We start from the raw sequence: 23,204 nt of genomic DNA on the forward strand, positions 1-23,204 counted from the left end.
TCATAGTAGGAATATCAGAACATCTTCTTGATAAGACAATTTTTGCAGAGTATGGTGCAACTTTTGCAGGAGGAGCTACAAAAAAATGTCAACACATTCATTTTTATGTTGTACATTGGCTTTTGCAAAGAGTTGTGGGAATTTTCGTGGACCTGTATGGCTGGAATAAAAAGGTCAGAGCACTGTGAAATTATCTGCGGTAAACACATGTTCAGGGCTCAGGATACCTTTTGCCTCTTTAGTTCTATGTCAGTGAGGAGTGTGTTATAATGTATTTTTAAAAGCTTCACAGATGTTAGGTTTTAAACAGCAGCTAATGTTCAGACATACCAATTGCCTGTCTTTACTTTGTAGCTTTGGTTTTCAAGATGTGACACTATCACAAGATTGGTTACTCTATTGGAAAAATCTCTTGTTCAGGAGAAGATGATATTTTGTTCAAGCACACAACTGATTTGAAAAATAAAGATGTCTGTAGCTTTGCAAATTACTTTCCTCATTCCACTTGAAACAAAATGTTTCAATCCTCCTGTCAGTCATGTGAGAACTAGTTCTTCTGTCTTAGTCTACCTGAAGGCAAAACTACAGCAAAGGGCTCACTGCATTCACTGTCGAATAGAATATATCCACATTTTCCAAGTCTTGTTTCTCTGCCCTGTCCCAAGGACCCTTTGCTTTCTGTGTTACATGCACAAGGGGTGTTTTGAAGCGTACAGATGTTCACCTTGGATCCTGCACTCTTGCTGTGTTCTAGCTCAGAAGTAATTCAGCCATGTTCCTCCCTTACACCTTCCTACAGCAACAGCTGAGGAGCTCTGGTTTCTTGTGTTTTGATGGTGGCATTTACCTTACAGACAAGAAAGAAGCTGTGTATATTTAGATCCACAGGCTGATATAATAACCTAGGATGGAAGATACCTTTCAGAGGTCATGTAGTCCAAACCTCTGCCCAAAGCAGAGCCAACTTCAAAGTTGGAGCAGGTTGCTCAGGGCCTTCTCCAATCAGGTTTTGAAACTCTCCAAGGATGGAAATTTGGCAACCTTTCTGGAAAACCTAATCCAATGCTTAGTCACCCTTATTGATCAGTTTTATTGATATGTTTTACTGACTGTTTTTAAGGTTTGAGAAAGTCTCTATGCTAAAGCCATGTAACATAAGAAAATTAAAACAGCAGTAAAATTTCTGAGATGAGAATGGTTAGCACCTTAAGATTTCAGGAAGAAAACTTCTCACGTGGCAAGGACTGAAACTAAATGAAAATAAAGAGGGAGTGAGAAGACAACGACTCAGTAACATCTAGAATCAGCCTGTTCCAGGAAGCAGTGGAGGCCATTACTTTCTTGTAGATTGATGACTATCTCACCAGCCAAGACTCATCAGGTATTTTCTTGGGTGGAGTGAACATATTAATGCTTATCCTGGGAGTACATTAGGCCTAATTATCTAGTGTGCCAAATAGTAATTGTTCTGTTGTCTTCAGTTGTGTGTATTCTGCTTGTGGAGTCACTGCACATTGTAAAATTTGCCTGAAGTGGGAAAGAGAGGGAAGGCTGCCCAAGAGTGTTGTGTGCTATATCTAGAAATCTTTTGTTTTTCTGCTTTTTAATTTTTCTTTGCCAAGATGTGCTGCCTAAAAGAAACTATGATGCAATTCAGTGCACACTGAGAACTAGGCAGAAAGCTACAATGGAGCAAAGAAATAAGTGTCTGTGGTTCTACACCATCTGTGACAATCATGAAATATTAATGTTCCCAAAGAAGGCAGCACAAGGACAGTGAGAACATCAAAACACTTTGTAGTTAGAGGTTCTAGCTTTGGAACAACTTTAAAATGGTGCATTTAATAGTATGAAGGTGTGCATTGGATTTAGAGGAGAAATGAGTGTATGTAAATGTATATTTTTATTAATATTAAATATTAATTAAAATGTTAATACAATAAAATATATTAATGATATAAAATATCGGTAATAAATAAATTAATAACCATAACAATATCATTAAAATATTGTTAAAATATTAATATATTATTATTTTCCACAAAATTAATTGAACATTTTGGTGAATAATAATTTATCACTACTTTGAGTTCTTTGTTTCTGAGGACTGAAACATACTGTTCCAGTTCACGTTCCCACAGTGCTGTGAATTCAGTTGTATTTATTGCAGGGATGGAATAGAAAGCACATTAAACCATGTACATATGTGTTTTTAAGTGCTTAAAAAGTGGGTATAGAGGATCTTGTATTCATTTTTTTAATGCTAGCATGTTTTGCTTGTTTATAATACACATTGAATACAAACTCAGAGCAAAACTGTTGGAGCTTCCTATTGCTCATGTTTTCTGTGCATGGTTAGTTCAGTCCAGTTTAGATTGTGTTATGCAGTTAAACACATGACTTAGTGTTGGCCCAGTGGAACTATCTTATACTTCCATGGCAGGAGTTTCTCTTTTGGGAACGTCCTGACTTAGGCATCTTTGGCAATCTCACCTTAATGGTTTGGTAGATGCAGCCCAAAATACAGTGTACATAATAATGAATCTAATGCACAAATATTCATGTGTTCACACCTGCCTCTGGGGGCAGGTCCTTCTTTTGCTGCCTGCTATTATTCATCATTTATTTGTATCAGTAGAGTTAATAAGTGCAATACTGGACTATTACTTGTTCCTCTGATATTCTCTAAGTTTTTCTTCTTTGTTCCTTTTTTCCTGCTCTACTACTCCCTTTTCAGGACACTTTAGTTCTTGCTCTTATTTGTCTTGCAACCTTTTTCTATATGGCAGATGAAAAGAAAAGGGAAGCAGTACCAGGAACAGCAATGGATCCTCTCACTAAGGAAGAGTTTTCATTCCAGTTTCCTGCAATACAGATTCTAGGGGAAGAACTAGCGAAAGTGATGGCAGTGACAGTGCTAAAAGTAATGCGATTTGCTGTGCCTCAGACTCTTCTTCTTCTCAAGTGACAGTCATATGCCTTGCAAAATCTTGGCAGTTCAGGACTGAAAGGTATAGCTCTTTGCTGTTTCCTGACTGGGGTAATTCAGCAGGATGACATATGCTTTGCTGCATACATGACTTCCATCCAAAATTAGTGATTAATATAAGAAAGACATGGCTTGGAATGGGGTTTTCAGAAAAAGCATTGTTTTTATCTTATGGGAGGAATCACGGATCTGTGTGCAGTTTCAGGGCTATGATCTCACTGCTGTTATGGACATGTGGTGGGATAGTTCGCATGGCTGTAATGCTGCCATGGATGGGTACAGGCTTTTTAGGAAGGACAGGCCAGGAAGGCGAGGAGGGGAGTCGCCCTTTACATGACAGCAGTTGCAATGAATGGAGGTCTGCCTGAGGGTGGTCAGTGGGCTGACTGAGAGCTTGTGGGTAAGGATTAAGGGGCAGACTAACTTGGCTGACACTGTTGTGGGTGCCTGCTACAGGCCACCTGATCAGGAAGAAGTAGATGAGGCCTTCTACAGACAGCTGGAAGTAGCCTCATGTTCACAAGGCCCTGGTCCTCATGGGGGACTGGAACTACCCTGATATCTGCTGGAGGGGCAACACAGCAGGTCACGAGCAATCCAGGATGTTCCTGGAGAGCATCGATGAAAACTGATAGAGGTGATAGAGGAGCCAGTGAGGAGAGGTGCTCTGCTAGGCCTCTTACTTATGAACAAGGAAGGGCTGGTTGGGGATGTGAAGGTCAGGAGCAGTCTTGGCTGCACTGACGATGCAATGATGAAGTTCAGGATCCTGCGAGGAGGGAGCAGAGCAAAGAGCAGGATCACAACCCTGGATTTCAGGAGACCAGACTTTGGCCTCTTCAGGGACCTGATTGGAAGAATCCCATGGGATAGTGCCCTAAAGGGAGGAGGGGTCCAAGAAAGCTGGTTGATATTCCAGGATCCTCTTCTCCAAGCTCAAGAATGGTCCATCCCAAAGAGAATTCAAGCAAAGGGGGCAGGAGACCTGCATGGAGGAACAAGGAGCTCCTGGCAAAACACAAACAGAAGAAGGAATTATACCAAAGGTGGAAGCAGGGACAGATAATCTGAGATGAATATAGAGATGTTATCTGAGTATGTAGGGTTGGGGCTGGGAAGGCCAAGGCACATTTGGAGTCTAATCTGACAAGCGATGTCAAGGACAACAAGAAGGGCTTCTTTAAATACATCAGTAACAAAAGGAAGACTAGGGGAAACATGGGCCTGCTGCTGAATGGGGCAGAGGCCATGGTGACAAAGGATATAGAAAAGGCTGAGGTACTGAATGCCTTCTTTGCCTTAGTCTTTATTGTTAAGATCTTCCCTCAGGAAACCCAGACCCTGGAGACCCATTCCAGGAAGTCTGGAGAAAGGAAGACTTTCACTTGGTGGAGGAGGAATGGATTAGGGAGCACTTAAGCAAACTGGGCATACAGAAGTCCATGGGCCCTGATGGGATACACGCATGAATGCTGAGGGAGCTGGCTGATGTCATTGCAAGGCCACTCTCAATCATCTTTGAAAGGTCATGGAGATCAGGAGAGGTGCCTGAGGACCGGAAGAAAGTAAATATTACTCCAATATTCAAAAAAGGGCAAGAAGGAGCACCCAGGGAACTACAGCCTCACTTCCATCCCTGGAAAGGTGATGGAGCAGCTCATCCTGGATACCATTTCCAAGCATATGAAGGACAGGAAGGTGATCAGGAATAGTCAGCATGGATTTACAAAGGGGAGATTGTACTTAACCAATCTGATAGCCTTCTATGCTGGAATGACTGCCTGGGTAGATGAGGCGAGAGCAGTGGATGTGGTCAACCTTGACTTCAGGAAGGCTTTCCACACTGTCTCCCATAACATCCTCATAGACAAGCTCAGGAAGTGTGGGTTAGATGAGCAGACAGTGAGGTGGATTGAGAACTGGCTGAATAGCAGAGCTCAGAGGGTTGTGATCAGCAGTGCAGAGTCTAGTTGGAGGCCTGTAGCTAGCGGTGTCCCCCAGGGGTCAGTCCTGGGTCCAGTCCTGTTCAACTTCTTCATCAATGACCTGGATGAAGGCACAGAGTGCACCCTCAGCAAGTTTGCTGATGGTACCAAACTGGGAGGAGTGGCTGATACCCCAGAAGGCTGTGCTGCCATTCAGAGAGACCTGGGCAGGCTGGAGAGGTGGGCAGAGAGGAACCTCGTGAAGTTCAACAAAGGCAAGTGCAGGGTCCTGCACCTAAGGAGAAATAACCCCATGCATCAGTACAGGTTGAAGGCTGAGCTGCTGGAAAGCAGCCCTGCAGAGATGGCCCTGTGAGTGCTGGAGGACACCAAGTTGACCATGAGGCAGCAATGTGTCCTTGTGGCCAAGAAGGCCAATGGTCTCCTGGGGTGCATTAGGAAGAGTGTTGCCAGGAGGTCTACTCAGCCCTGGTGAGGCCACATCTGGAGTACTGTGTCCAGTTCTGGGCTCCTCAATACAAGAGAGACATGGCACTACTGGAGCAAGTCCAGCAGAGGGCTACAAATATGATGAGGGGACTGGAGCATTTCTCTTATGAGGAAAGGCTGAGAGAGCTGGGCCTGTTTAGGCAGGAGAAGAGAAGACTGGGAGGAGATCTTATTAATGTATGCAAGTATCTGAAGGGAGGGTGTTGAGAGGATGGGACCAGACTCTTTTCCATGGTGCCCAGTGACAGGACGCGAGGCAACGGGCACAAACTGAAACACAGACAATTCCATCTGAACATGAGGGAAATACTTTTTCACTGTGAGGGTGACCGAGCACTGGAACAGGTTTCCCAGAGAGGTTGTGGAGTCTCCTTCTCTGGAGATTTTCAAAACATGCCTGGATGCAGTCCTGTGCAATGTGCTCTACGTGACCCTGCTTGAGCAGGGGGGTTGGACTAGGTGATTTCCAGAGGTCCCTTCCAACCTCAGCGATTCTGTGACTTTAATTACAGATGGACAATAATAACTCCTAAATTATATCACATGCTTGCTCCCATTTTGTGTTGTAGGCCCTGGCATTTCTGCATTAGCTGCATTGCCACCTAGATTGCAGCAGCACCGCCAAGTTCATCATGCGCTAATCCCTCATGGAAGAAGCGGAAGATCCTCTGTTAGTGGCATCGTGGCCACTGTCTTTGGGGCTACAGGTTTCCTGGGACGATATGTTGTCAATCGTTTAGGTAAGTCTTCCCAGGAGTGCCAATTAAAAGTTAAGGTGCTTAACCAAACTCTAGTCTTTCTTCAGGTTATAGAATAGCCCTAAAAATCTTTTTTTTTTTTTTTTAACTATAGTTTTAATGCAGGAAAATGCTGAAGCTTTTGGAGGTTGCTCAAATCATTACAATAAGTCATTCTCTTTCATTTAGTATTTTTTTTTGAGCTCATGAGATGTAATTCTAGGAAGTGAAGCTCATAGCTGATTCTTCTGTTTTCAGCCATATTATGACATTTTGCTAAAATGTTTGCAGCAATCTGGAATTTGATCAGAATTCGTTAGGATTGCCCTTATGAATTTGATTTTTTTAAAAAAATAATTCTTTCCCTTTTCTTCCTTCTTCTTTTCTCTGTCCAGCTTTTAAAAATGCAAATTAAAATCTATACACATGAATATCTGTAGATGTGACACATTTTTAGGTATTGTACTACATTTGTGATACGTACTGATTGAAAAGATCTTTTGTTTTATAAGATTATTTGATTATTAGTTCACCCAACTATTCAAGTACATCCCTGCTTAAGAATTCCTCTGATACTATATGTTGAGAAACTTCTGTGCTACTTTTAGCTTTGCAGATGAGTATTCAAATTATCTATGTTTAGTAGTTGTGTTTTAATGCCAGTGAAAAAAGGGAAATGACATACATTCAGAAGATTATCTCCTTAAAGTTATGTAGTAGTTTGATATAAATGAAAAATTCTTTGAACACTTAGGTCGCGTTGGATCTCAAGTAATCATCCCCTATCGCTGTGATCAGTATGACCTCATGTATCTGCGACCGATGGGTGACCTGGGGCAACTTCTCTTCTTAGTAAGTCTTTTGCTTTGGTGTTAGATCAAATACAGTATCATTGCTATACAAGGAAGTCTGCTAATCATTCTCAAAGTCAAAACTCCAGCTATTGTTTAGCCTCTAAATGGAAGTGATGTGAACGAGCTTTCTTTGATTATGCCTGTTTGCACATTATCTCATCTCTTTCCCTTTTGATCCTCTGGTTACAGGAATGGGACTGTAAGGATAAAGACTCTATCCGAAGAGCCGTGGAACACAGCAGTGTGGTCATTAATCTTGTTGGAAAGGAGTGGGAAACAAAGTAATTTCATTTTTTTCTGTATGGATAATTTGCAATGTGTATTGGACATTGTAGCAGCATTTTACAGCATGTTTACAGTACACAGTGACACTGATATTTCACTCGCCTTCCATGAAGAGACAAGATTGAAATCTTGTGCATGAAAGTGCTTCCATTTCTTTGAATGGTTAACTGGAATTTTGCTTATGATCTGCTCTTAGAAAGTACATTCTTTCCATAATTGTCTAATGCACAACTTTTGCTCTGTCAGACAGTTAAATTTACTACTTTAGTACACCTTACTGATGTTGTTTGATGCGTGGCTTCCTATAGGTGATAGAGGTTTACAAATCTCTGGGCTCATATTTATGGTGTTACAGAAGTGGGCTTTCATCCTATCATTCTGGTGTACTGATGAATTAAAACCTAGTATAATAAGCTGTAGTCATGTTCTTATTATTCTCTGGTAAATGTTAACAAATGGGAATAGCTAGTGGAGAGTTTCTATGGGTATGATTAATAACGTTATTCCTTGATAGAATTTTGACACAGATACTATTAGCATCTTAAGCAGTTTTGTTGTACTGATAACTTGCTGATCTTCTAAATAGTTCCTTTTTTAAATCCATGAAATCTAATATTTATTTTAGGTTAAAAATACCTGTAATAATCTGGGTTTTTTTGCATGCAAGTAAGTCTGCTTTATTTAAAACCTTGTTAGAGGAGAACTGCCAAAGAAGTACTCATTAGTTGTGTGATTTGCCTTTAGTCGGTACATAATTTTCCTACTGTAGCAGACAGAAACCAATGTAGATCTTGGTGTAATCTATGTTTATAAGCCTAATGCCTCTGTTGCCCATTTTTGTGGACAGTCATTTGGTGTTGTAGTCTCAAATTCTAGAATTATTTTTCCTAAAATAGTATGTCTATTGGCAAGCATCTATTTCAACTTATTCTTGTCTAGTCAAATATCATATATAACTTCTTGGAGACACTTTGATTTGACATTCAAATTTGTAGAGGCACTTTTTTTTTCTGATATGTCATTTAGCCCCTTATCCCACTGCTGGAGTTTATAGTATAGTTTAATTGGTGGTGGTGGGGGGGGAAAGACCACAACCCATCTTGTTGTACATCTGTCAAGGTCTGATTTTGTACATCTGACAAGGTTTTTGGTTCTTTTTGTCTTTTTCAGACTTTGGGATATAGGTAATGACATACAAACCAACCTGCCAAGATTAGCACATGCTGTTACTAAAATACAAATATAAAACTTCAAAATCCTATTGCTCAGAGTAGAAGTGAATAATTTCAATTATTAACTACATAATCTCCATTTATCATTCAGATGTTTTTCACATGCACTTTCTTCCTCCAAATTTCTGGGCTTATGTGAAATATGTGGTTTATGTAAGGGAGGGCTGCTTGGTTATTGAAATACAGCCTTCTGGAAGTGCAACAACAACAAAAAACCAAACATTCACTGAAGTTTTTTTTTAAAAAACCCTCAAACCTGGTCACTGTGGTCTCTTTCAACAGTGCCAAAAACAGAGAGGGGTCTTGGTACATGTTAAGGACGTTTAGATTTTACAATAATTGCTACTACATTGCCCAGAAGCCCTTATCATATATGTTAGCTGCCATGTTGACATCAGTGGTGATGCTGGAACCCTGCCGTAAAATTTTGTGGCCAGTTAAATATGGCCAGTTAAATTGTAATCATCCCAAAATGTATGAACAACATAAGCAGGAAAAAAAAGTAAGATTGGAAATGTAAATCAGTCAAAAAAAGTAAAGCCTGCCATTAAATACTTTTCTCCTCGCCTAGTACTAGTATACAGTCTCATCTGTGTATACTATGTTGTTGGAGAACTCCATAGCTACAGGAGGGATGTTGTTCATTCTTGTGTGTTTCTAAAATCTATTTTTGTGAGTAGAACAGCAATAATGGTTCCCAGGATCAGATTAGCTATTGATGGGTCTAAAATAACTTTTAATTTTAAGGCTTTCTTTAGACTCTGGACGGATCTGAAGAGTTGTGGGAATAGATAAGGACAGAGACAGGCATTTGAACAAAATGTCTGTTACCCAAAAGCAGATGTAAAAGATGGAGCAGGGTGCTTACAAAGACAGTATCGAAACATGAGAGGTCAATTGTGCTCCTCCCGGCCCCCCCTCCTCCCTGCCAGTCTTAGGATAGTTTGAAGAAATTTGGGGGTTGTTGCCAGGCTATAATGTCAGTTTTACTTGGAGAGTGAGCTTCTGCATTATTTTTGATCAGATGCCAAATGAGATTGCAGTTGAATCCCCTAATTTAGTCCCCTTGAATGCTGTAAACTGAGTATTCTTCTGCGTGCTTTTCCTTGAAGTCCCTTACAGCTGCTATGAAACTGTTGTAACTGCTCCATCTGTGTAAAATTTTCCATTTGTTTAAGTATCTGTGAGTTCTTTGGTCTGTTTTTTGTCCCGTTTCCAATTCCAGCATCTGTCCTATCTCTGAGACTGCTCAGGATTTTTGAGCTCCTCTGTAATTGAGGACATCAAATCAAGTCAAATTTTAAACAGGTGTTGTGAAAATGGACAGCTTTGCTCAGATTTTAAAAAGCAGCACTTAAAAATTCTGTTTTCAGTTGGGAAGAGTTTTTTTGTCACAGAGAAATGGGCAAGAGTTTTTCAAACTGTCATTTAATCTTAACAGAGGAAAAAGACAGGTGATACTATTGCTGTAATTGCAGCTTACTGTTGTATTTGATTTGCATCATGTTTTTGTTTTATGAAGAGTCTCTCAGTAAAGGAAACTTGCTAATAAAGGGCATCAAAATAGGTTTGTGAAGTGTGTTCAGGTGATAACTGAACAATGAGCATGTTGCTAATTGCTGTTGGTTGGTTGGCAACCACTGTTGCTCTTAAATTAAAACTTGTATTTGTCTTGTTTTAGAAACTTCAGTTTTGAAGATGAATTTGTAAATATTCCTAGAAGTATTGCCCAGGTAACTAGGGAAGCTGGTGTGGAAACACTTGTGCATATATCTCACCTGAATGCTAACATGAAGAGTCCTTCCAAATACCTCAGAAGTAAAGTAAGTATGGAATTCTTTTGAATGTACTTTTAGAGAGCTCTTTTTTTTTTTTAACTGGATTTGTTTGAAGGAAATCTTTGTATGAATTTTCTCTACTGAAGAATCTTTTCCTCAGCTGAAAGTAATTTCTGTGTGTGTGGAATTAAACTATGTGCTTCCTGGAGCTACAAATCCTGCTTAGTACTTCATCTGCTTTGAAGGGAAGTAGATTATGCATTCCTTAAAACCCTTCCTTCCTTCTATCCTTGAATATGTCCTGCATGTACAATTACTGTCACTACAAAAGAAGAACTAGTTTGGTGATGGACTGGGATCTGAAATCAGTCCTAACATCTAAGACTGGAATGACCTAGCAAATGTAAGTAGTTGATGCCAAAATGACTGCTGCAAGGACAGATTAGTGACACAATTATAGGTCTTTGTAGTGGGATTGTTACCTCTTTCAGTACAAAAAAAATTTTTTTGAGATATCTCTCTCTGTCTCTGTCTCTCTCTCTTTTTTTTTTTTCTTTTTAATTAGGAGGTATCGGTTTCTGGTATTGCTTTTCCCCCTCTCTCTCTCTTTCTCTCTTTTTTTTCCTTTTTTTTCTTTTTTTTTTCTTTTCAGATGGCTGCTGCCCCAGTTTCAGATTTTTTTTAAGCCCACTGGATTCTGTTGTTTTACTTTATATTATGAACACAGTTTTCAAGACAGGGTTAAAATGTGGTATCCATCAATGTGCAATGACTCTATAGGATAGTTAGGCTTTATTGTATTGACCAGGCCCATGTGGAAAGCAGATAGCTGCCACTGAATTTTAAATTATACATAAGCTGTTGTTGGAGTGTTCCAATAATATAGTAGGAATCTGTAAACCTTCTGATTTCTTGCAAACCCTGGTCTGACTTATGCCAGAGAAGTACTTAATGATACTGACATGCTAGAGAAATACTTAGTATTTTCTTCACTTTTTGCACTTAGTCACTTTAAACGTGTAACTCTTCACTGCTGAGACTGTATTGGATCTCAGGTATAAATTATCTACATGCTTATGGGACTTCTGGGGCTTTCTGTGAGACCTGCTTCTTACCGAAACATTGCAAAGCTGAAATTGGTCAAATAGAAATAGTTTTGTGCTACTGCCAGTATTATTTCATTGAGTGCTGTAGTGAGGATGAACTAAGTTCTGAAAGGGTATCCTATTTTGGCCTATGCAGAATGGGTCCAATTCGCAACTGTTTCATATGTTCATCTTAATTTAATGACAGGCAGTTGGAGAGAAAGCAGTGAGGGAAGAATTGCCAGATGCTATAATTCTGAAGCCCTCTGAGATGTTTGGGAGAGAGGACCGCTTTCTCAATCATTATGCAAGTATGTATTCTTGAAATAAAGTTTTGTCTGGTTTGTTTACCTGCATCTAGAGGAGAAAGGGGAGAATGCGATCTTTTCTTTTTGAAAAGCAGGAAGGTATATTTTTATCAGAAATAGACTGTATTTTGTTAGCTGTACTGAACACTGTGTAGTGAAAATATAATAAATTTTCACCTTATGATGAAATGATAGCTTCTGAATTCTTTCCGGATCCAGTTAGACTGAGTGACTGTTTGATGATTTTGTGTATTATTGCTGTTTAGATTGTTCTGAGCTAACGTCTGAGCTAAGGTTTGAAATATTACCTCTGAAACGAGTTTTTCACATTGGTAATGCTGGAATGTAAAAATTGACTTGAGTTCTTTTGGGCTCATACAAAGCAAGAGTAATGACTCTGATGTATCATCAGCAAAATTGCTAGACAGCATAGAGCAGGATTTGTTTCTGTCTCGCAAAGTTGAGAGATCTCTGAACCATTCTGGGTAAGCAGTAAACACAATTGTCTGGTGGTTTTTGATAAGAAAACAATGTTATTTGAAAACAGAGGTACTGAAGTTGGATAGTAGTGTTTTTTGTTTTTTGTTTGGTTTTTTTTTTTTTGCTTGTGTGTGTGTTTGCGTGGGGGGGGTTGGTTTGTTCGGTGTGGGGGGTGTGTGGTGGGTGGGTGGTGGGTGTTTTTTTGTTTTTGGGGGGGTTGGGTTTGGGGGTTTTTTTGTTTTTGTTTTTTTGGGGGGGGTGGGTTTTGGGGTTTTTTGTTTTTGTTTTGTTTTGGGGGGGTTGGGTTTTGGTTTTTTTTGTTTTGTTTTTTTTGGGGGGGTTGGGGTTTGGGGGGGTTGTGTTTGGGGGGGTTCTGGGGGTGGCTTTTGTTTTTTGGGGGGTTGTTTTTTTGGGGGGTTTGGGGGGGTTGGGTTTTTTGTGTGTTTTTGTTTTTTTGGGGGGAGGCTTTGGGGCTTTTTTTGTTCTTTGTTTTGTGGGGTTTGTGGGGTTTTTTGTTTATTTTTGTTGTTGTTGTTTTGGTTGGTGGTGTGCATTTTGTTTTTTTGGGTGTGCATTTTGTTTTTTGATGAAGTCATTGTCCAGGAAATATCCGCACTGTAGGTGCATTCTGGATTTGTTTTGCTGCAGTGCAGCATGTCAGTTATTTGCCTATTGAAAGGATTTAGCACTCTTATTCTTAAGTTACTTATGTGTCTCTCTGTTCAGACATGCGCTGGTTTGGTGGTGTGCCTCTTATTTCTCTGGGCAAAAAAACAGTGAAGCAACCAATATATGTAAGTTTTACTGAAAAACAAGACAATCCCAAACCTGGTGTGTGCGTATGTAAGAGACGAATTCTCCTCGCACCACCCCCCCGCATCACTTCTGGAAGAAGGGTGTATCTGTACATTTGTGTTTTCTAAAGGTAACTTTTCCAATTTGTTTCTCTCAGGTGGTTGATGTTGCAAAGGCAATTATTAATGCAATTAAGGATCCTGATGCTAAAGGAAAAACATATGCCTTGGCTGGGTAGGTTACTTTTCTAATTAACTGAAGTACTTCTTTTTGGTGTCATTTTTGGCATGCTGCACAGCACATTTAATTTCTCCATCCATGCACACAGTTTGAGCTGCAATAAATTCCACCTCCTTTTTGGGAGGAAAAATGACTCAAGCTGTTATTGTGAATATGCTGATAAACCTAGTTTGGGCCCCATTGCGTTTAATGTTATGTATATTCATACAAAGAAGTAGGCAGTCTTGAAAAACTTACTAGACAAGATAGATAGGTGGAAGAGAGGGATTCGGCTTGTGGGCAAATAGTTTGAGTTCAGCATGCCTGATCTTCCAGGATAGGTATCTGTTGGACATGATATAAAACTTGTTTCCTGGACTGTTTAAAAAACCTGATATTTGTTTTACAGAACTGAGGAATAAAATCCATGCATATAGCCAGTATCGTGTAAAAGAATTGAAAGAGTAAACAAAACTTTAGCAAAGCTTTCCAGAATTTAAAAGCAGGGCCAGATACGCACATCTACTAATGGAGAAAGCTATAGCTTTGGAGAAAATTCTGCTTAAAATGTGTGGAAAATGACCTGGAATAAGAACAGATGGAGGCAGTGGATCCTTTTGAATAGTCTGTGTACCAAAACTCCAAGGCAAAATAGGTCATTAGCTCTAAGAAAACACAGCATGGTAAAGGCCAAGGTTCATGTTTCAGTATTGTAATGTGGCATTGGAGTTGGTCTTTGTCCAATATGTGGCGAAAGGAGCTTTACATACATGGAAGAAGAAAACAGTTGCTAATCAGCCAAGCTGCAAATGATGCTGAACACCCCTCCTTTCTATTGTATGCTTATCTTTTTGTCTTCCCCCCTTTTACACTGGAAATATGTTTAGTGTCTGGAGTTTGCAAAAGGGGTGTCAGTGACTTCATTGATTTTTCCATATTCATTTTCTGACGCTCTTACCGTGGCAGCTCTTTACCCCTGTAGTGCAGAGATCATTGCTGGTTAGTCTTTCACTTTCTTCGGTACTGTAATTAAGCTGTTGAGGAAGATGTCTTAGCAGCCAGGCTAAGTGTGCTGTGTACTGGTGTACTGGAAAAAGCTGCAGGTCTTCAACTTCTTGTGGGTCATGCTGAGGAGCTTTTACTCAAAAACTGGCAAGGTAAGATGAAGAAGCCAATCACTGGGATGATGTTAAGTGCCACCTTAAACAACAAGTGGAAACCAATGCTAGACAGCCATTCAAAAAGACTTTTATTGAAGAAAACAGATACATATGTATCAGATGGGCACAACCAATGCAGAAATGCACCTGATTTGGAAGTCTTTCTAGCCAGCACAGGTGTGTTGGAATTAACCTTTTGCATGACTGCTTTATTTGCTGGTGGCAAACTTGAACATGAGTTAACATGTACTCAAAGTCTTTTTACCAGACAAGGAAAGAGAGATGTTTTTGGCTTCCTCACTTTGGTTCAGCAGAAGCGACTGCTCCAACTGCAGGAGAAGGTGAAGCCTGCATATTAAATAGAACACTGTTTGCAGCCAAATGCAAGGGCAGTTGGCTAAACTTTGAATGTATTCTTACAGTTTCAAAGTCTAATTTTTTTGGCAGTTTGCAGAAGGCCAGAAGTTCAATGCCCAGGTTTCAGAGGCAGGAATTCAAGGAAGGATGCCAGACTTTCAGTGCAAGGAATTCAGAGTTTCAGGCACCTAGCAGTGACTGAAAAGACTTTGAATAAATGATTGTCTGAACTGAAGGTTCATATCAAGTCTGCAGAGTAACCCTTGAATAAAGCTGTATAAGGCTTTTTTTTTTAACAGGAGTTAGCAATTTGAGATTTAAAATACTGATCTTGTAAAAGAATATTGTTATACTCTGTGGTAGAAAGCAATTTTAACCATAACAGTTGGTGGTGTCATTGCCATTTCTGAATGACTGAGTATTTTCTGTGTCTTTCTCTCTTTCCCTCTTTCCCCTTGGTATTGGTTTTGCTTCATCCACTTGTTAAACCTTGCATCTTGAATGCTAATGCTCTGTAGAGCTTACGCTCTGCTTGTATTGTGGTTAACATAAGAAGGCTCTGATGTGATTGTTTTCTTAGTGATGTTGTATTGTTACTATTCAGTAATGTGTAGAGGAGCAAACACTATTTTTCTTTACTCTCACATTTTTAAGTGTGGGTATACTGTATTGCCTCAAGTGATCTCATCTATTAGGATGGAACTGAAATTGACTTTTACTAGCTTTGGATAAATAAGCATGAGAATGTTAAGATATAAGGACAGAAAATGTGGTAAAAATCACTAATGAATACTTCAGTTCCTTTTTTCGCAGCTGAATAAGTAATTTGACATTATCCATTTTTTGCTATCTTTCTCTCAGAAGTTTTATTAAAAGAGGAAAACTAATACCTTTTTTCTGATGATAGTCCTTTAATTTAACTTCATAAATTCAAATCTCACAGGTTCTGTAAACACTGAGATAAACTTGGTAAGGATGTGCAGAATTCTTTTGAATTCTCCTGAATATGTTCACCTAGCTTTGTGAATGTGTTGTCCTAATTTAGCTTTTAAAAACTTAAAGAAGAAGAAAAAGGTGATTTTAGGTTTTGTCCCTTTTCTAGCATCAACCAGCCAGTTTAGTTTGTGGTTATGCACACGTTTTTTTCTGTGAAGAGTAAGTGTACTGAAGCCTCAGTTTGGATGCCTGGAACCTCAAACCTTGAAATCAGATCTTTGGTTTAGCAAACTGAAATTCATGTTACTTGCATCACAGCCTTGGATTTCTGGACTGTTTGAATAGTTTTGCATCTTTAAACTGTCTATGCCAACGTGGTTTCATTCTTCTGGAATTTGAGATCTGACAGTAATTCAGTGTCTCCTATTTAAAAAAAAAAATGTTGAAGATGAAGTAGGTACGGTCTTATGTTTAGGAAGTGGTCTGTTGCAAGGGGATTGTCATCTTACTGAGGCCTTCGGTTTAGCTGAAAAGTGATAGCAAATCATTAGGAGAAAAACGCTTCTGGTGTGCTTATTGCTCTTTTGATTATGAACAGCAGGATGGAATTTTGAAGGCTGAAAGCACCAAGTGACATGTCAGAGCTCAGCAACATGTGCTGGGGTGTCGTCATGAAGATTTTCAGAATGTTTTGAAATACCAGCAAGTCATCTTAAAAGCCAAGGGAGATTCTTCTGTCAGTCTAAGCCAGAATATTAAAATTCCAAGGTGAAGCTGTAACAGGAAAGGAATGGGAACTCCCAATGCTATATGTTTCTCTTAAGCTACTGCAAGCATGCAGGAAACTTGATTGCTTCCTTCCCTCCATTTTTGGGAGGATACATGCATTCTTTTGGGGGAATTTGTCTTAGTTTCTTCCTCTTGCTCTTGGAGAGAACGCCATGTTCTTAGTCAAGTGAATTGATTTCTTTGCTGCCGTTTGTTACCAAAGATGGAATGTTTTGTTAGCAAACCTTATTAAATTCACCGTTTGTTTTCTGGCTTCCTTCTATTGTAAGCTGCTGAATGGGCTTCTAAAATTCAGTCCTGTCCCAGTGCTGAAAATCTTGTATTCGGAATTTGAGTCAGTCCTTACATGGAGGAAGCACTTTAAAAGTGTGTTTTAAAAACATTCAGAATAAATTTCATTGTCTGCTGAAACAATTTTGCAGTTGATGAAGTATGTTGTTACCATCACTGGTGTCTGATGATATGTTTTTCTAACTTAATTTCTCTTTGTTTCAAACGGTATAGAATCTTTAGAACCAGAATTTGCTCCCCTTTTGTGAGGAAAATGACAAATCATTTAGAATGAAGAAAACAGGCCGTTGATAGGTATATTTAAATATTTGCAGCAAAAGACAAAAAATTGAACACCACTACCACCCCAAAAAAGAAGAAAAAAACCCCAGCCTAATTTGCCTATACTGTTTATTGCTTTTTTTTTTTTTTTTTTTCCCCAGACCTAATCGATACCTCCTTTATGACTTGGTAGAGTACGTCTATGCTGTTTCCTTTCGAACCTTTTTTCCATATCCACTTCCACGTCCTCTTTATCAGTAAGTGGAATCCTTCTCTAAGAATTTATGATCCATCAAGTAGCACAGAAGCCTAAATAACTATTGCATTGGTCATTTAATATCAATATTGTCAATGTTATTTAATATTGTAGGGTTGTGAAGACTGGCTTTTCCCTAAGTACTCATGAGTTAACTTTGAGTCTTCTGCTCAGCAGCAAGTCTGCCTGTTAGGAACCAGGGTATTAAATGTGTACTTGTAAAAGACTTAACTATTTATTACAGAGTTTTTGAATGGCCTTGCTTTTGCTGAGTCAAGAAGTAAAAGGTCCTAAGTATAGACTATTACTAGAAAATTAAGTGAACTTTTAATAGTACCGCAGAGAAAATCTGTGTGTATGCTCTTGACTGTAGGCTCTGACAGATTGTTTTACAGCTGCTTAATGTATTGCTACTGTCAGCTCTCCTTCCTGTCTGTTGAACACTGCTGTCCTGGAAGCAGAATTGGTATAAGGATGGGTATGTGTGTATTTTGACTGTTCTAGTTCAGTCCTTTGATTTGAGTCAGTGGTGGAGGTAAGTTTGTATTGAGATGCTGGCCTGGGAATTTGAGCAATGCAGTTGTGAACCCACATTTCTTTGTCATCTGTGATATGAGGGTAGTAACATTTTTAGAAGATAGTAATAAGTGGGGAGGGAGTAAGAGAAAGGTTGTGTACCACTTCAGATGACTACAGTAGATGTGTTGTGAAGGCTCAGTTTGCATGCACTGAATGTCATCTGCAGTTGCACATCTTACATGCTGGAGGCACTGGGATGGTAAATGAGGGGGGAGACTGATCTGCCAAATCATAACTAGTAAGTAATATTGCATTAAAAAGTGCGGTATTAATCTGAGCCCAGGCTTAGTCCTTAAGGTATAGTCAGACATCCTTTTGAAGAGCTACCTTGAGCACTAAACACCATTTCAAAAGTTACCCTTGGCACTGTTGAGATGTGTTAATGTTTGGGTAAATCTCCTCCATTTTAGTACAACGTAAGTTACTTAGCTAGAAAAGTCACCAGTATTAGAACCCTCCTACCAATCTTCTAACCAGTCTCCACACTGCATTCTTGTAACTGATGATGAATAATACTAGAACAACATCTTAAACTGTTGCAACTGTTCCTGAAGAAATTGGCCATCAGTAGCTTAACATGGCTCAGGTGACACAGGGGAGCTTGTTGAAAAGTAACAATGCAGCTGTTCTTATTAGTTTACATTCTCTTCAGGCCAGGTTAAGCCTCTTTATTTGTAGGCTAAACTAAGTAATATTTCATATTTTTGAGGAAAGATGCATCTAAGGCTGATAGGTCTAGCTCTGTTTATGTGCAGTAACTTAATTATCTGAGCTTCTAGCCTGCCAGGTGGGCACTTCTGTAAGAGATTCTACCTTAAATACTGTTGGTCCTGAGACACTGAAGAAAAATTGTTATATTATTTTCTTTTCTCTGCCAGATTTACTTACTTTGAAGGGAAGTTTCATTTCTGGAAACTGCAAGTACTCTGATCCTCATCCTTTTTATAGATGCAGATTGCTCCAGATTCCATCATCTTGTTTATATGGCTGTTAAATCATTTAGTTGTCAGCAAGTGTGTTTTCCCATGGAGGCAATGAATCAAAGTTTGTGACTAACTGGATTACTGCCTACACCACTAGAGAGCACAGTTTGGAGCAGAGATGGGAGCAAGACTGAACCCTGTGGTGTGTGGGGAATTGAAAGTGGAGGTTTACTTTCCCCACTCGCTAAGACACAGTTTTACTTCCAGATATCTGCTTGTCCATTCACTTCAGAAGTGGAAGAATAGGGGATTGAAGAATTTGTAGCAAAGTTAGTGTTACCAGAAATGCAGCTAAGAACTTGCTGACTTGCTTGTTCACTGCTTAAATGAATTTTTAGGTTAGAAGAGCAGCCACGAAACAACCTCTTGCTCACTATGGGCAAATTGAGTCTGAAATGCTCTTACCAATTCTTATTTTCTCCTGTGTGTCTGGATAATGACTATACTTCTACAATACTCTTTCTGATTACAGTTTAATTGCAAGATGCTTTGAGATTAATCCATTTGAACCATGGTTAACACGAGACAAAGTGGATCGGGTAAGTGCAGGACAGCCCAAAAGTTGTTCTTGGGAATGTTTTGCTGTGTGCTTGTAACCTCCGCTTGTAACTTTGCCATTCAAGGAGTGCTGAAATGCGTGCATATTACGTGTTGCAGTATTTCAGTCAGTTCACTGGCTAGTGAATTTTTGATTATGAAGAATTGCTTTCAGACTGTGTGAGCATTGTACAACAGCTTACATTTTTGAAGTTGATTATGTCACCTTCCTCAAAAATGGCTATGTTTTTTGCCATACAACTACTTCATCTACTCTTCTGCAATCTCACAATTATCTGTCCAGGCCTGCTACGCTGCAAAGGGTACGATGCACTGTCAAAGCAGTCTGGAGATTCCTCTGGTCTAGCCTTGCAAAGACTTAGCAGACTAACTTTTTTTTTTTTCTTAAAGGTGTCATTAGGATGTAGTCTTTAATGCTAGCATTGGTGGAGGAAGAGTAGTTAACAACTTTTTCTAAATATATTTAATAAAGGTTGAAACAACTGGTGGGAAGGTTGTATAGCAAAAAGTAACATGGCCGGGGAGGGCCCATCCTTCCAGGTGTTAAAAGTGGTCAAGGCTGCTTGCTATTTCAAAAACAAAAAAACCCCCAACCAAACAAAAAAGCAATATTCAGAACAGAAAAGCCAAAGTAGAGATCCAATGTGCAGCTAGCTGATATATATTTTTTCCTCCTTCCTCCTTGTGGATGGATGCTTCCCACCTTAGGTAACTAGTGAGTTTAGGTACCTCTAGCTGCATTCAGATTGGTAGCATGGGCTTATAGTATCCAGATAATGGAATTTTTAACAACTCAAGTTAAACTTAACTGCACTGGTTACAGCCAAAATTCATGCTTAACATTAGACTCCATAACTAATGAAGAAGTTGCAGCTTCATGTTTATTTCTGACTTCTCAGAGTATGCGAGTAGTGGAGTATGTGGACAAATAAGTTGTAAAAAACATACTGCAAGTAAAGAAATGGTAGATTTAACAAGTATTAATGTCAAAACTATTGGCCTATATGCAGGTTAGCAAAGGTAGGGTTGTGCACTCTAACACTTAGACACTATGCATGCTATTCTCTGAAGTTTGCAGGTACTCTCCCACAAAGTTGAAGTTTTGATGTCTTTTGTTTTGATGCAGTATCAATAGCCTATTCTGATCTGATAATCCCAAATTTAATTGGAGACAGGGTACTACAGTGAATCTGTGGGAACTTGATCCTATTTGTAGAGCTACTTATTGATAGCTGTAAGCAATTAGCTTCTATGTTTAAATTTCTCATTCTGTGAAATAAACAGCAGTTTCCTATCCTGTTGTAAATCATTTTGAAAAACCATGGGCAGTAAGTATAGTGAAGATGTTAAGTTTTATTCATGGTCTAGTGCAAAGCTTTTTTTCAAACTGCTGACCCTCCCCCACGCAAGAGAGAATTGCCACCATCACTCTGACTGTATTGACCCAGGCTGTAGATATAACATCTTCTGAAAACTTCTAACTGCCTTTGTAGTTTACAGGGTAATAAATATTTCATAGAAGAACCCTGCACCAGTCTCTAAAACTACTGCAATTCAGCTACAGCATGGCAAGTCACTCCTGTATCTGATTCTTCCCCCCCCTTTCCCAGCTTTTCATCCTCAAATAATCCACACACAATCAGATGTGGTTGACTTAAGACCTTTCAAGGAATAATACTTTAAAAGAGGCCCCAGTTTGCTAAGGTACAGGTCATATGTGTTGAAAATATGGTAATAAAATTAAAATGATTTTTACTGTAACAATAGCTTGTTCTAAACCATAAACTGAGTAAACCAACGTTTCAAAGGTGATAATTCAATGTGAGTTTTGACAAAGTAAGATTTCTGTCACTCTGTCAAAAGTAAGACCTTACTTGACAAAGTAAGATTTATACGATTGCAGTTCAAATATGCCTTTATAAGTTTGACCTAAATTTCCTGATAATATTTAGATGAAGGGGAGAAAATGAATAAAATTTTTGCATCTGTTACTGCTCTTCATTCCTAAATCCAAATCTGAAGGATTTTTTGTAGTGTTGCAGAACATCTGTACCTCCTATTAAAGTAGATTAAGTGCTTACTATCTCTGAAAATTAGGCCATAGTTCTGTAGGGCCATGTTGTATAGTTCCTTCCTCCCAAGAAAAATAAACACACAAAATAATTGTCAGGGATTTGGGGTTGATAAATAGTCAGCTGAGCCCAAACTTGCGGTTGAATAATTCTTCAGATCGAGTACAAGATGTGGCAGTGTGTTGTATTGCAGGGTTCTTTCTTGGGGGAAACATTTTACCTCAGCAGCCTTTGTTAAAAGGTGTGTTTCAAATGAAAATCTAAGTAATTGCAGTTGAATCTCCCAGGACCTGCCATCTGTAGAAAATTGTTTTGAGGTATATTAAAATTTTTCTAGTGCTAGTGATCTGTGCTAGTTTGTTTCTATAAAAGAAAAAGGTGATCTCAGGTTTAAGTACATAGTATTTTGTAGTGCATAATTACATCGTCTGTAATGCTGTTCATTCTGTCAAGTGACTTCCCCCCTCTCTCTTTTTTTTATTTTTATTTTTTTATTTTTTAAAAGTTTCACACAACTGACATGACATTTCCTGATCTTCCTGGTCTGGAGGACCTGGGTATTCAACCAACACCTCTAGAACAAAAAGCAATTGAAGTTCTGCGCCGTCACCGCAGATACCGCTGGTTGGAGGCTGAGCTGGAGGAAGCAAAACCAGCAAAGACATATCCTGTGTAACATTTGCCAAGGTGGTTACTCATGCTTCTTAAACTGCCTTTCTGTGACCTAGTTTGGAGAACCGTGTACATACTGAGTAAAATCTGTTAATCACGTAAACTATATTTCGCTAGTGTTATTGTCTCATTTTTAATTATGGAAGAATCTCAGTGATGTGTAATTCTTCCCTTTAAAAGGTTATGAAAGCAAATTTGCATATTGTTCCGTAGTTCGTGAGCATTAAAATATTGGGATGAGGGGCAATGTGTCATAACTCTATAGTCAGTTTCTCCCTATACTCTCAAAGCAAGCCTTTCACTGGGTTTTAGTAAGTGCTTTCCTTAAATGATTTGAAGAACATTACAGTTCAAAACTATGTGATCTGGCATATGTCTTTTCTGATAGGCAGAGCCAGTACTGCCACCTCTTCAGATTATCAGATATGAAATAAAATCATTTTCTTAGTTGCTGTTGACTTTTTTGAGCTTTGTTTTCCATCTGCCCTGAGCTGAATTTTTGTAAAAAAATACCAACCAAAATAGCATATGCTGTTTCTAAGATCAAGAAAGGTGGATTAGACAGGCAAACAAGTTGCATGCAAAGTGCATATCAGCTGGTCTCTTGTAATAAATGTGTGCTGTGTCTCATAGACATGGGGAAATGTGTCATTTCCCCCATTTTTGAATTTGAGAATCTCATTATTTTGAGATGCTCAAAGCTTTAATGTGTTGGGGTATTGCCTTGATTTTTGGCAAGGGGGATGAGCTTTGTTTCAAAGTTGAATACTACTACTAATTATTATTATTTAAAGATCAAAGAAAGAACCCTGCCTGAATTTGACCAAGTACTGTGCTTTCTATTTGGTTAAACTTTGGTTAAATTTTGACAGGGGCACCATTAGGTATGGTGCAGCTTAGGACAGAGTAAGATCTCTGCACTGGACTGAGCAGAGATCTAGGTCTTCTGTTTTCAGTGCAGTGTTCTGATGGCTCCAAGAAAAGTGAAGGAAGAAATTCCTTGAATCGAGGGAGCTGCCAGTTCTGGAGAAGGCCAAGTTGCATAAACTAGGATGAGCTGATATTGGTGAGAAACCTGGTTTTAATTGGGGCT

The 23,204-nt window shown here is 39.1% G+C and overlaps 1 protein-coding gene across 5 annotated transcripts in view; it reads left to right on the plus strand.

The window, feature by feature from the left end:
• NDUFA9 (NADH:ubiquinone oxidoreductase subunit A9) overlaps window positions 1-22,569 on the plus strand; it is a 32,133-nt gene extending 9,564 nt beyond the window's left edge. The window contains exons 2-12 of one of the 5 annotated variants that reach the window (XR_001293422.1): window positions 5,994-6,164; window positions 6,916-7,013; window positions 7,205-7,296; window positions 10,214-10,355; window positions 11,604-11,706; window positions 12,910-12,977; window positions 13,136-13,212; window positions 17,153-17,248; window positions 17,643-17,725; window positions 18,705-19,348; window positions 21,945-21,972. Coding sequence is in view for 3 of the 5 variants with exons in the window: in XM_013948753.2 (XP_013804207.1) it covers window positions 5,994-6,164; window positions 6,916-7,013; window positions 7,205-7,296; window positions 10,214-10,355; window positions 11,604-11,706; window positions 12,910-12,977; window positions 13,136-13,212; window positions 17,153-17,248; window positions 19,282-19,348; window positions 21,945-22,115 (1,085 nt within the window). In the remaining 2 variants the exon portion in view is untranslated. Of the gene's footprint in view, window positions 1-5,993; window positions 6,165-6,915; window positions 7,014-7,204; window positions 7,297-10,213; window positions 10,356-11,603; window positions 11,707-12,909; window positions 12,978-13,135; window positions 13,213-17,152; window positions 17,249-17,642; window positions 17,726-18,704; window positions 19,349-21,944 lie in introns of those variants that run through there. The other 4 variants (XR_001293423.1, XM_067304466.1, XM_013948753.2 and 1 more) reach the window with 4 other exon arrangements.
• The last annotated feature ends 635 nt before the right edge of the window (window positions 22,570-23,204 follow it).

The sequence above is a fragment of the Apteryx mantelli genome, chromosome 1, assembly GCF_036417845.1.
Source record: "Apteryx mantelli isolate bAptMan1 chromosome 1, bAptMan1.hap1, whole genome shotgun sequence".
Taxonomy (NCBI): domain Eukaryota; kingdom Metazoa; phylum Chordata; class Aves; order Apterygiformes; family Apterygidae; genus Apteryx; species Apteryx mantelli.